This window comes from Centruroides vittatus, unplaced genomic scaffold (assembly GCF_030686945.1).
Source record: "Centruroides vittatus isolate TY-2023 unplaced genomic scaffold, ASM3068694v2 scaffold_861, whole genome shotgun sequence".
Taxonomy (NCBI): Eukaryota; Metazoa; Arthropoda; class Arachnida; order Scorpiones; family Buthidae; genus Centruroides; species Centruroides vittatus.
The window spans coordinates 4,323,405-4,338,078 of NW_027122718.1; the positions used below are offsets into that span (position 1 = coordinate 4,323,405).

At 27.1% G+C, this 14,674-nt stretch overlaps 1 protein-coding gene across 4 annotated transcripts in view; it reads left to right on the forward strand.

Moving 5' to 3' along the window:
* Positions 1 to 14,674, forward strand: part of da (daughterless) — a 189,331-nt gene that overhangs the window by 136,590 nt on the left and 38,067 nt on the right. For all 4 annotated transcript variants that reach the window (XM_067288401.1, XM_067288398.1, XM_067288399.1 and 1 more), the window contains 3 exons: positions 300 to 381; positions 7,620 to 7,827; positions 11,959 to 11,979. In XM_067288401.1, the coding sequence (XP_067144502.1) occupies positions 300 to 381; positions 7,620 to 7,827; positions 11,959 to 11,979 (311 nt within the window). The remainder of the gene's footprint in view (positions 1 to 299; positions 382 to 7,619; positions 7,828 to 11,958; positions 11,980 to 14,674) is intronic.

Sequence of the window (14,674 nt, forward strand, 5' to 3'; positions counted from 1 at the left end):
ATGTTTTATAAATAGATTTTTAAATTCTTCAAGAAATGTATTATTTGGTTTTAAAGTTATTTTTTTTTTGACTTTTGAAAGTCATTTTTATGTTATTTGAAAGTCATAAAATATAAATTGAATAGAATTTGAAATTTTTTTTTTTATATTAATTATTCAGTTCTGTTTAATTCATAAAATAATCTGTTGATCAAATTTTTACATTTTGACTTTAAAGAAATATATATTTTAAATTTTACTTAAAATAACTATTTTTATACTTTTATGTACTTATTAGTTGTTTTAAAATTTAATTTTAGCCAAGTCCACTCAGTCTGCCAGAAAGGAATAGGTCTTCTCATTCCACTAATTCAGCCCAAGCAACAGTTTCTCAGCACTATGGTAAGAATTACTATTAATTGTATCTGAAAATTTATACTGTGATATAATTTATGTATTTAAATTTATTCTGTGAAATAAAGTTAATGCAATTATTTTAATATGTATAAAAATGAATGTTAAAACTTAAATCTTTGTTTGAATTGTGAAATCATTGTTTCTAATTTTTACTTTTGCACTTTGATTTCCATCATAATTTATACACTGTCTCAAATAGTTAACATTTAAATGATTATCAGTTACATAATTTTATTTCAGAAACTTCATAATTACTACAAGTTTTTTGAAATATTAATTTAATGGAAATTTATACCTAAGATGTAATTCAGTTGTTAGTATCCAGTTCAAAACTTCTCTACAAGATTCTACATTACAAGTATTATGGTTGGCAATTGCCTTCTGGAGGAAAACTTTGTGTTGTGCATATAATTTATTATATGAATAATTACTGTATTTTAATGTTTATAGTTATTATATATTTATATTCATCACTTCAATATCACAGAATTTAATTTAATATAAAGGCAAGTAGTAATGCAAGAATAAATTTTTTAGAAATTTTTATAAAATTGCTTACATGATTAAATGTTTTTGAGATGTTTTATCCCATCTTCAGGGTTCTCAAAAGAACATTTGAATAAAGAATGAAGAACTGTCTTTAAAGATATTTCTTTCGAATTTTTGAAATAGCTACAATTCACTAATACTTTTGTTACGTCATTCAAACAAAAGTAGAGGTTTTTTTTACTTAAAATTCAAGTTACAATAAACAATACATTGAACAAGATACATTAAACAATAATAAAGTTTTTTGACTAAGTTACACTAAACAACCTATTTCATGAGGGAGTTGTCTATTTGTAGAAAAATTTTTTTTAATAAAAATTTATTGAAACTATTCAAATCTACATACATGTGTATGTATGAGTTTCTGGAAATATTACAGTTGATAAGTATTGAGTTAAACAGAAAGTTTTTGAATTTTTCAGTAGACATTACTATATAGAGTGATGGTTTGATTTAATTAAAGCTGTTATTATATTTAACACCTCATTGCTTACATGTGATAACATAATAACATTAGATGCATATTTTGAGTTTCCCATTTAAGGAGGAGACGCCACTAGCGTAAAAACGGGCATAAAAACCCTCACCGTAAAAGCTTTTACTCATGTGACCATGATATTTTATGCCTAAGCAGGTTGTAAAACCAACGTAAAAGTGAGTTGAGCAGTGTTCAACTTTTGACGCAAATATGGCCATAAAACGGTACCATCCACCAATCAAAAGTCAGTGAAATCTAAGTCATTGTGACACAGTGCGAAAATGGCGGAAAACAAGCTTTTGTGTATGTTCTCTCGTGGCTACTCTAGAATAGATCTGGAAAAATTTATCGAAAACATCCGAAAGTATTCATGTATCTACGACAAGAGGTATCCCGCTTATAATAATGGATGAATAAAACACGCGATACAGTTGGCCATCCTTCAATTTAGAGGAGTATATAATAAAAAAGCTAAGCTTATATAAGTGCTGTATATTATCTTAATAATACAATAATAAAAGTTAATATATGAAAGTAAAGATATTATTTTTACTACATTTGTAATTATAGTATAAAAAAAAACTTGTAGAATATAATCATTGTCTTTATATCACATATACAACCGTACAGGCATATACAGCACTGTCGCCGTGAAAACTTCGCTAGCTGGACCTCCATCGCAATCCGAGCACAAACGCAAATAGGTCACGTGATTAAAAGTTTTTATGGTCAGGGGTTTTACGTCTGTTTTTACACTAGTAGAATCTCAGCCTTACATGGTTGTTTCGATAAAAACAAGAAAAAATGCCTAAAGATAATATACATATATGGCATGCTATTTCTCAAGTTTTGGAATGATACCGTTGTAGTACAAATAGTAAAAAATAGTATTTTTTTTTTTTTTTTTTTTTGAAAATGTTATTTGAAAAATAAATGTTTTTACAAGGATGGTCTATGGTTCTAACTGCATGAAGAATTCTATATTTATGCATTTCTGACTTACAGAAAGAACTGTGAATGATGGAATGTGAATAACTTTTATTAAGTTCTAAAATTATGAGTGTTTAGAACATAAAGAAATTATAAATTTTGATATCTATTGTCAGAAATGAGATCAAGTTAATGTCTTAAACAAAAATACCCACATCCATCAACCTGCAGAGAGTTATTTTTCACCAGGATGAGATGTGTAACAAACACATCTCATCCTGGTGAAAAATAACTCTCTGCAAAATGATTTGATAATTCAAATAAAAAGTAAAAATTTTATTTGGGAAATTTTAGATCATCTGTCTTATTCGGCAGATTAAATATCTTCCAATTTTTATTTATTTGTAATATTACAAAATACGGTAATACCTTGGTTTTCGTTCGTTTCTGTTGTTGTCTGTTTCAGTTTTCATGAATTGTTTCCACGAAAAATTTGTCTCTTTTTTTGTAGGTTGCGTTGGATTTTGTTGGCGTGCCATGTGACCTTGCTGCTAATTTTGCAAAAACGAAAGGTTACCCACACGTTTTCCTGCTCTGTGTGGCATTTTTTCTCATTGTGCTGTTTCTTGTTTCTCTTCTCACTGTGGCATTGTGTGTATTACTGTGCATGTCTAGCCAATTCCATTGCTTTCTTTTCCTTTTAGCTCTGTCATGGGACCAAAGAAAGTTTCCAGAGTCAGCAGCCCTTTGATTGACACATTAAATGCCATGTCAAATGTTCATTTATTCTTTACATTAGTCTTTTATATTCATTTTATATTAATTTCTTATTGTTTTTTAGTATTAAACACTATATCTGTTCTCTATAAAATGTGTTTTGGTATGTATTTTGGAGTGTCTAGAACAAATTAATTGAATTTACATTGATTCATATTAAAATAACTGTCTTGGTTTTCATCAGTTTCAGATTTCACCGATTGTTTTTGGACAGATTATCAATGAAAACCAAGGTATCACTGTAATTTAAGTTCTAAAAAGTTAAAAAATTTGAAGTGAAATATGTTCAATCGTTTTTTGAGTCAAAAGCAAACATTTTTTACTCATATTGAACGAACAAACTTATGAAATATTAGGAGTAGGTAATTGCACATATTTGACTAAATAAATTTTTAAATAAAAATTAAGTTACTGTGATTTTTTTTCCTCCTAAAAAAACAAAATCTTCTGTTCAATTTAATAAATATTGAGAATGTTATAAAATTTACTGAAATAGCAATGTTTTTCAAATATTGATAAAACACTACTACTATTTTATTATATTATTTAGAATATATAATTATACAGGTCACTCTTGTATATCTTCTGAATTGATTGGTCTGGAAGTGAAGATCAAATGGAGATCTGTGTGGTGTAATTAGTACACATCTGTATTGTACTCAGGAGTTGCAGGTTCAAGTTCCATTATGGATTGATCTTTTGTCTGATTGAAATTTGGCAGTATTGTTTGTTTATTACTTTAGTTATAATATAAGTGTTGCATTGCAATTAATAAAGGTTTGAATTCCGATTTCTGTTTTTCTAATTTTTAAGTTTTTTTCCTTTGGAATTACAAAGTTAAACTATACTAGGGAATCTAAAGATGTTGCACACTACATTCCGTAAGTTTTTAATAAGTGACTATATCCTTTATCATGCAACTGAATTTGACATCACCGGATATATTTATACTTGCTGAAAATTGTAATTTTCATAATTAAATTAACTGAAATAAAGTACATGCCTACAAAAAAAGAACAAAGTGAACACTTATAAGTGTGTGTTATAATGAAAGTGATGTAACATTTTAGAGTAATATGAGTGACATTTGAATTGTAGAAAGTCTTGCAAGTGCATGTGCTCAGAACAGTTATGTAGGATGAAATAGTGAATAAGAAAATAAGTGATGAAACAGTTGGGATAATTAGGACTCTTTTAGAAGCTGGATGGTTCATCAGACAAGTTCAGAAGAATTTAAGGATAATGTATTTTCATTGGACAGATTTCAAACATTAAAAATGGTAAGCAGAGAGCATCCAGATAAGGACCATAGCAAAGCAGTGTTGTTGAAAATATATCCTACCAAAGGTGACATTAAAGAGATTAGACTATGACCAGTATGGAGAATCAACCAACACCGTCAGAAATGGGACAAAGGTTTTGTGTTAGTCAACAAGTATCCAGTTATAATCTGAAGAAAGTGGGCTTTAAACTCAAGAAATCTGCATGCTATGAGCTTTCTAATGCATTCATCCAAAAGGGATACTGCAGATATTGGTCATTCTGCAGCCTGCTGATGAAAAATAGCTGACAAAAGCTTATCACAACTGATTAAAGTTGGTTTTATCTCACTAAATCCTAAGGCAAGAGGAATATCTGCTACACCAATGGGCTAAAATCACTCCTAAGCACCATCATCAACTTGAATATGTCATCTTCAAGAAGGAGTTGTGGTTTGGGCTGGAATTTCAGCAAAGGAAGCAACAAAGCTTATTTTCATAGAGCTTTGGCAAAGCATCATAAAAATATTACATCAGGATTGTTTTTCCTTTCTTTCAGTCAGATGTCAAGAGACTGTTTTCAGATAACAACTTTGTATTTCATTAGGACTCTGCACCTTCACATACAACAAAGGTACAATTGTATTCCTACAGTAAAGTAAAATTGCATTTATCAAGCCCTCACAATGGTTGCAAAACAGCCCTGATGCTGTTCCCTGCGATTATTTCTAATGGGGCTACTTGAAATAGAATAAAGAAACAAAATGTAATGGATTCAAATGTGCCATTCGAGAAGAAATTACAAGAAGTTTCCCAAGAGATGATAGAGCAGGTCTAAAGGCTTGGCCACATAGAGTGTGGAGCATATAATATGCAAAAGGTGGATACATTGATAAACACAACTAAATGTAAGATTTACAGAAAAATAAAAGTGTTCACTCTGATTTTTTGTAGTTCCACAGGCTGTTTCCAATCTGCTACATAAATAATTGAGCATAAAGTTCTATTACTGTTTATCTAAATACAGCACAACAAAATACAACTAAGATAATACATACTATGAAATATTTATATACATGTACACAACAATTAGATTAATGCAATGACAAAATTGATATACTGTACCTGTACATCCCCATAATTTCAGACCAATATTAACACACAGTAAATTAAACAAGAAATAATTAAATTGTGTATGGTTAGCGAAAGTTCCATTACTACTTTAGAGGTGCATTTAATATTTTTATGTTTACATCTTCATTACCCTATCCTTTTGCTATACCTTACCCTTAAACACTTTCACAATGTGTATGTAAAGATGATGGGGTTGTTAATTGTTTTTGTAGCTCATCCAAAGACATATTCACTGATGTTAATGGCTGGGTTTGTCCACCATCTATGTTATTGAGTTTATGGAATGAAACTTCTACAGGTGTCCTTCCTTCAATTGTATTATCAGTCATGTCCTTAAATTTGGCAATTGTGGATTTGATATTTTTAGAGAGTTGTTGAACTCTATCTCCTTTATCTAAGAACAGTTTCAGACATTCTGAAACTGTTCTTAGATAAAGGAGATAGAGTTCATGAATGTCTGAAATGCCTGTTTGTCAGAGGGACAATCCCTCTGACAAACAGGACATATATCTCTGAATCCATTTTCTGCACAAATTGATCTGCTATGATGACATCTATTAATGTTTTGAAAGTTTTTTTTAGTAATTTGAAGACCTAGTTCTTTCCAAAAGAGGAACCACCATTTATTGCTCTTGTATTCCAAAAATTTCGATGATACAATCTGGCGACAGACCTTTCTTTATAAGCTTCTAGTTGCCAAACGTTAAAAAGTCTTTTAAAAAAACAAAAAAATATTTGTATCGTCGAAATTTTTGGAACACAAGAGCAATAAATGGTAGTTCCTCTTTTGGAAAGGACTAGGTCTTCAAATTACTAAATATAATTGTCGCCATCGGATGAAAAATTTTCAAAAAGAAAAAGTTTTGAAAGTTGTTAATCTTTTACTTTTAATGTAATATAAGAATAGATCTTGTAATCTATTCAGAAATTGTAATCATGTTTTATAAGGCAATTTTTCTACTTTTGTGAAATTTTATCTATATTCTACATGGAGTAACCACAACTCTTTCTAGCAATACGAACTTTAGTTGTGAAAAATCATTTGTCAATTCTTCTGAAAGGCATAGAATAGCATACTAGCATTTTTATGTTAGAAATTAGTTGCCTTTTACCTTAACTAATGTGAAATTTTGAACTTACAATTAGTAAATAATCCCTCTAAATTCAAACACCAAAATTGAGACACTTGCATTTTCTTCAGACATAAGAGAAATAACAGATTTTAACCTTTTTGGATGCTTTTTGTCTATCTCAAACATTCCAGTCAAATAGTCCATATTACCATTTGAGTGGCGCACAATGCCAATATGTGACTTGTCAGTTCTGCTTTTATTCTTTTTGTCTGTTTTCTTCTGTATTATTTTTACCTTCATTTACACTTCTACCACTGTTTTGTCTTAATTTAAATTGTAGCTTGACTTTTTAACTTATATTCATTCTCATTTTTATCTGAGCTCTCTTTTAGCATCATCTTCTATTTCCAAGCATTCCAAACAACCATCATTTTGGTTGTTGTGTTTTACAATAGTTGTGATAGGGTTTCAAATTGCCATTTTCATGAAATTTGTAGATTTAGATTTTTAGCTCTTGCTTTTTATGTCAATGATAGAGTAAAGGAAAGTTGTAGAAATAGATGGTAAGTGAAGAGTCTTATTGTATTTGTACAACAATACAAGAATGTGCACTGTCTCTTGCCAACACCATACAAGTGACAATCTTTTTGTTAATTTTTATAACATTTTACTCTATACTTCTCTTGTTGATATACAGTATATAGTTTATAAGAATATTGCTTTGTTAGGAAGCTATTAAAAATCATAGGATAAAAATAAAATTGTTTTCTTTATAAAAAGTTTTTTTTTTAAGTTATTTGATTACCATATAATGACAGTCTTCATATTTTATATTACATTATTCACATTAATAATAGAAAAATGTAGTAATTTTCCAATAAATTATTGTTATGTATTTAAAAAAAATTACTTATTTCGTTAGTTTTAAAACTGTTAGTTAAAGCTTAAACATATTGGCTAACATATGTAAAGATGTTATATTTACATATTAAAATGTAATTACTGTATTTTAAAATCTTTCAGCTGTTCCACCTGAAGTTAGTCCTGGTGTGAAACCAGAAAAACAAAAAGATTCAGAAAAATTATCACAGCTTGTTCGAGAAAAATCAGATACGCCAAATAGCCGGACTCCTGCGGATACGCCTCCACCTAATACTACAACCACGTCTACCTCCTCAACCACTTCCAGTACTACACAAGCTAAAGGGACAAAACGTTCCCGATCACGATAGTGAGTGATCACTTATATCCTGAAAATATCTCAGTAATATATCTCAGTAATTTGAATGTAATAATTAATAATAATTTAAGAAAATATGCTCTTTTTATTAAATCTCAAGTTTTTATTGTATTTTATATAAGTAATATATATTTCGTGTATCATCAATAAGACATAATGCTAATAATTTTTAAGTAATCAGTTTATCACTTGATCCAAACTTGGTTGTTATTAAGTTTGAATTTGATAATGAGATATTATAATCTCAAAAAAGTTTTATCAAGTTATAAACTGACTACAAAAAATTATTAGCATTGTGTCTTATTGAGGAAAAAGATATGAGTTGCTTATTAAATGGAGAATTACTTTTATATAATAAAGATAAAATTCAAGTTACTGAGAATATATTTTCAGAATACCAAAGTAGAAATATTTGCTAATAAAACAATTTTTATTGTTATGACTTTATTAATATTAATATCACTTTAATATTTTAAGTATTAATTGTTTTAAATAGCTATGAAAGTTTTTGTGAATTTTAATGTGATTTTAATTCAGAAGGATGAATGCAAAAGATGGATAATATACTTTAATGCATCAACATACAGAAACACTAAATTACACAGATGATCAGACAGTGGCAATAACTCAATAAGTCATTAAAGAAAATATACATAGAATAATACTTAATAATAAAAACAAACCCAATTACAACCAATGACACTATAGATATATAATTAATTAACACATCGAAACATTTATTCCAAGAAACACTTATTAAATATACAAGTCCTGTATACGTGATCCTACATGGTGACCTCAAATATCTAAAATAAAGATAAAAAACAGTTAAGGAAAATTCTATACTACACTAAATACACAAAATATTACAATATACGGTAAAAGTTTATCTTGGTAGTCCCAATGGCCACGCTTCCGAAATCTCAACAGCAGGTGTGATTTGAAATCTGATCTAGGTGCCACTGATTGTACTGACATATCAGTATGCAAATGAGAGTCCAACTTTCTCCTCAGAGAAGAAAGAAGAAGAATTATGCAAATTTTTGAGTTCCAGTTTCATGTTAGCAGAAGGTGCAGGTTGTGTTATTATGACAGTGTTAATATTATTCAAAAGTTTGTATTTTTATTATTTTTTGGTTTTGAGTTAAATATTAACAAAAGTAGAAATATTTATTTTTCATTTAACAAAATAATGTCAGAAGGAGTGAAATTGTCGTCCGACTTTTCGAAAATTGCAATTCTAGACTTTTCTTTCACCTGCTGGAATCCAAATTTGCTTATTTAGAAGTTGATAAAAGAATGCCTGTTGAGTGGAAGGGGTATAATCACATGGACGATTTAGAAGGTATTGAAATTGTGCATAAGACTGTAAAACATGCTGAAAACTTTGTCGACCCTATAACTGGTGTGCATAGTCAGAAAATTACACGTCTGTGGCATACTTTAAAAAATAGGAAAACTTTGCCAATGCATTTTACCGAGGATCTATCGGATTCATACTTATATTTTTTTATGTATAAAAAGATGTTTGAATGTGAAAAAAGAAACCTGGAGGATGATTTCAGTTATTTGCTAAACATTTGAATTGGATATATCCAGGATCAGGTAAAACCCCACAATGGAAAGAACCAGAAGGTGTGCCTACTGCCCCTGAATCCAGCAAACAGAAGAAAGGAATACTTAAAAAGAAAAAAAAGGAAATGTCTATTAAAAATGTAGTTAAATCATCAAATAAGAGAAAGGAAGGTTCTAAAACAGAAGTCAAAACAAGTTTCCGAGCAAAAAAAAAAAAACAGGATAACAAAATAAAAGTATGGAAAACATGAGTAGCATATGTACATTTTAAATATTTTAGTTTAAAAAAAGAATTAAAAATAAGCACATATTGGTAACCTCAATGGTTGCCCTCTTGTTTGCGCATGCACATTCACAAACAAGGTGGCAACTGGAAGTGCGGCCATTAGGACTACCAAGGTAAGCTTTTACCCAGTATACAGTTACCAGATTTAAAATTCAGGGATTAATGTACTTTATTTTATTCTGGTGCATTTACCATGATGGCATATACTGGTCTAGCCATTGTTCCTAATTTTTATGTATTTGAACAAAGAATGGATTTTGCAAAATCCATTTCAGTTCTTCATATTTACCAATATCATCATTTTTATTAAAACAAAAATAATTTAAATATTAATTTTTTTTCTTTGTGTAGTTTGCCATATTTTTGTTAAAATACCTATTTTCTATGTATAAAGTAACCTATATATTTCAATTTTGGAACCATCTGTAAAACTTCTCTACTTTGTATATACAGTACATTTCTGATTATCTAAGACAGGGATGGGCAACGTTTTTCTATGTAAGGGCCGCATTTCAAAACTTTTGAACTGATGTGGTCCGCATACAAGAGAAAATAGAAAAAAATGCCAGTAAATCACAATTATTTATTCACATGTAATTATAAATTATCATGGGTATACTTAATTTAGCTTCTGAAATTGATGTAAATGTAATATATCAGAAATATTTGGTTAAATGTTAGTCACTGCTAGCTTTAAATTAGTTTTGATGTGTTCATTAGCTAGTTTCTTGTTTTAATTATTACTAAATTCAAATTCAAAAACTATTCACTTACATAAGTTATAGAAAATAACATTTGAATTTTTACTGCATACTTCCTTAAGCTGGGAAACTGATATATTTATTCATATTTTATGCAACGTGGGCCTGCAAAAAGTACTAATACGGGCCACAGGTTGCCCATCTCTGATCTAGGATATTGCAAGGGTATTACAGATAATCAAAAACACTGTTGACATGGAATGTTTGTCACATAGTGATCGATGAAGTACAGGAATTTTGTCATAAATCCAGTTTTTGATTGATTGCAATTAAAATTTATATTGTCATGAGAAATTACTAGAGTAAATTTTTTTTTAAAACTCCTAGAGGTCATTTCAAGTATCGTATTATCAAAAAATAGCAAAACACTAAACCAAAAATTTATAGTTCATGTATATAATAATTTTCTGATTTACTAGAGTTAAATTCAAATCATTGTTGATTTTAAATCAGAGACTTCATAATCAACTAGCAGTGAAAGAAGTGAGCAACAACAGTACTCAATATCAATTACTATTGAGTACCATATTCTGATAAATTTAAAGAAGTTTTGAGTAGTTGATTTCTATACGGATATAGTATCTGTTTACTATAAGTTAGCATATATTAGTTAAGTAATGATTATCTTTTTGTTGAATATTTACAAATAAACCAAACCACTTTTAAAGTTAGAAATTATTTAAATTTTAGAAATGCTTTTAATAATTTATTTATCAATGTATAATATTGATATATTGAGTTTTGGAATTGCTAGTTATAAATTACTTTTTCCTGTAATGTTGTCAGAAAATAAAATATCTGCAAAACCAATTCTAAAACTTAAAATATTTTGACTTTTTGATAGTGATTTAGTTTTCTTGTACTCATTTGAAAATTGATATTTCCAACTATTAATTTGAATATTTTTAAATTTAGTTTATAAAAAGTTATTAAATAATTTTAAAATTATTTTTCTCTATTATCAATTTTTATTTTTTTCAAATAAAATGGATATGATTTTTATTTATTTATATTAAAAATATTATTATATATTTTTATTATTATTTTTTAAATGATGTAGAAAACAATTACAGCAGCTTTTAATAGCAGCTTTGTTTTCTTTTACAAATAATTTGGCTTCAATGGAGAAAATAAATTTTATTATAATGTTTTTAAAATAAAATATTCAAATAAATTTTAATTTTTCTTAAAAATTTATCTAAAAGATTTATTTCAAAGTAATACAATAAGTGGTATGATTTTAGATATTATCTTCAAGAAATGAAAATGATGATTTTTCACTATATTAAATCCATAATAAATTAATAACTTTTATTAGAATAATTAATATATAATTTTAAATGAATTTGTTTACAAATACTTATTTTAATTCATAACGTTAGATTTTCAATTATCATTTAAGTAATATAAATAAAATATAACACTAAAATAAACATGAGATCTGCCTTCTTCAAATGATTTTTAATATTTTACTATATTATCCTTTTTTTCTTCCTATAGTGTCAAGCTTCATGGGTCCAGGTATGTTTTTATTTATGAAAATTAAAATTTAAACTTTATATAAACATTAAGTACATTGTTATAGTTTCATATTAATTTATTTATTAATATAAAAATATTATATTTGTGAATGTAACTGATTATAAAATTTTAAGAAACAATTAAGTCATATCTTATTAAGTCACAATCTTTGAGCAGTTTAGCCATTAAATATTTTCCAAAATTATATTATTGTGTTTTTTTTTTTTTTTTTGGTCAGGATTATATTTTGTATTACTAATCAGAAAGAATTATATATTAGTTTTACATATAATTAAATTTGAAGATAAATAGATATGGTTGAATTTGATTATATACATAACTAATATATAAAAATAATGAATTCTTTGTGTTTTATTTATGAAACTTTTATGATTGTTTGTAAAAGAATATCAGTAAAAGTATTATTTTTGTTTCAAACATTTATTATATTTACACCTGCTATACTATATTTCTCAATATTAAGATTTCTTTTAAATACATTATGAATAGTTACAAAATTTTAATATTTTTGAGTATTATTAGTTATTTTAAAAATATCAAAATGTTACAAAACATTCTTTTAATCTCAAATCATTTGTGAATTGGCATTCTGAAATAAAACAAAAGAATTATCATTATATAATTTAATTAATATTACATATATTACTTGTATAGAACACCAAAACAAAAATATATATCTAAATAGTTTCTTGCTTTAGTTCTTAAATGAAAAGACTGAATCATCTGTTATTTCAATAAGTATATTCTAAATTAAATTGAAACCATTTTCCAATAGTTTTTTTTTTTTTTTTTGCTTATGTTTAGAAACAGAATATGGTATGTTATGCTGTATGTAGTAGAAATAAGATCAGTAGTAATAAATGAAAACAAAAAGTATTATTTAATGAGTATAAAAAAAAATTGGGTAACAGATGACCTGAGAGAAAACTGTTAAATTGATTTACAGCAGTTTTTCAAAGTAGGATCAATAGTTTTCTCACAGTCTACCTTAAATTGTATAAATATGTTCTATATGTGAAAAAATTTCCATCATAACCATCTTACCACATGTATGGTTATTTTGTAATAATTTAGTTTGTTTGAATAATAATAATGTTAAATAAACATAAATTTGATGTTTAAGAAACTTGCTTTGGAGTGACAATTCTTTTTGATGCCTTATTAATTTTATTTTTTTAGATGCCAGTTTTTTTATTTATGTGTGTATTTTTTCATGAATACAAACACACTGAGAAACATTCAAAGAATTTTTATAAAAGTCAGGATCTGTTTTTACTTGTAAATTTTGAAAGATTTTTTGGTAATTCTTTTTCTATAAATTTAACTGCATAATCAAATTGAGTCACTCTGATTTTATGTAGGCAATCTTATTTTTAATAACCACTTCCTTAAAAGATAGCAAATATTTTCTTATAAAATACCATTGCTTTCAAATTTAATAACAAAAAAGATCCTTAGAGAAAACATGAATAATAATAAAGATTTTTATAGGTTATCTGTGAATAGATATGATAAAACTTATAAAACTTCTCTCTTCTATTGCTAACTTTCAAGTTTTTAGTAGATTGACATTTTTTTCAATAGATCAATAGCAGTAACAATTTCCATTGTTATAATCCAACGTAATATCTCCCAAAGGGGAGATATTAAGTTGGATTATAACGATGGAATAAAATTATTGTTATTGTTTATTAAAATTAAAGTTATTGTTTTAGCTGCCATTTTTTATTTAATTGTTTAGTCAATTACTTTCAGACAATTAATTTTACAATACTTTTTTTTTGTTGTTTTTGGAAATTGTACAAACACTAAATGATTTGAGATTAAAAATATTTTAAAGAATGTTTTTCAAAAATTGTTCCTTTTGGTTACTTTGAAAATTAATAGCAAAATTCAAAAACATGATGAATTTTTTAACTAATTTATTCCAATAAAATAATTTGGTGTTAAACATGAGAGGAGTTTTCATTTTATTATGATTTTTATATTTAACTATCTAATAGTTTTATCAATAATTAGAATTTAATACAAATTTTACTAGTTGAATAATTAAAATGTTTTAAGTCATAGTCTGAATGATTTAACAATTTATTTCATAAATTATATTACCAGAATTTTAATTAATTCTTTGAATAAAAAATTATATTTTACTTTAAAAACAAATTTTATAAGGCACCATTTACTTAATTATTTGAAAATATTGATAAGTGGACAAATGCCAAGCATGACCCTGGAAAAGCTAATTATTCATACAGAGGTAGACTGTTGGAGAGCCCTGACATTGATAATAAAATGGGTTACCCGTTAGAGTATAATAATAGTACCACATTGTTAAAATTTATTTGCTCTGATTGGCTAATTTTTTAAATTTGATGTTTAAAATGGGAGTTTTCTATTCATACTATATTAGGAATTCAGCTGAAAATGAACTCTGAAATTCCCTATAATCTGTAAATACAGGATGTATCAGAATGACGTTTTAAAAATTTGGGGGATTGTAGAGGATGAAATTTTGAACATTTTGATATAAGGAACCCATAGCCGGAAACATGATATAAAGTTTCTACAGCAGTAGGAAGTGCTTGACCACCCTTCACTTTGGTAACTACCCTTCTGTCCGTTGACATCATGTTATTGTTCTTGACTTCTTCCTCTGGAGTTATGTAAAGTCCCT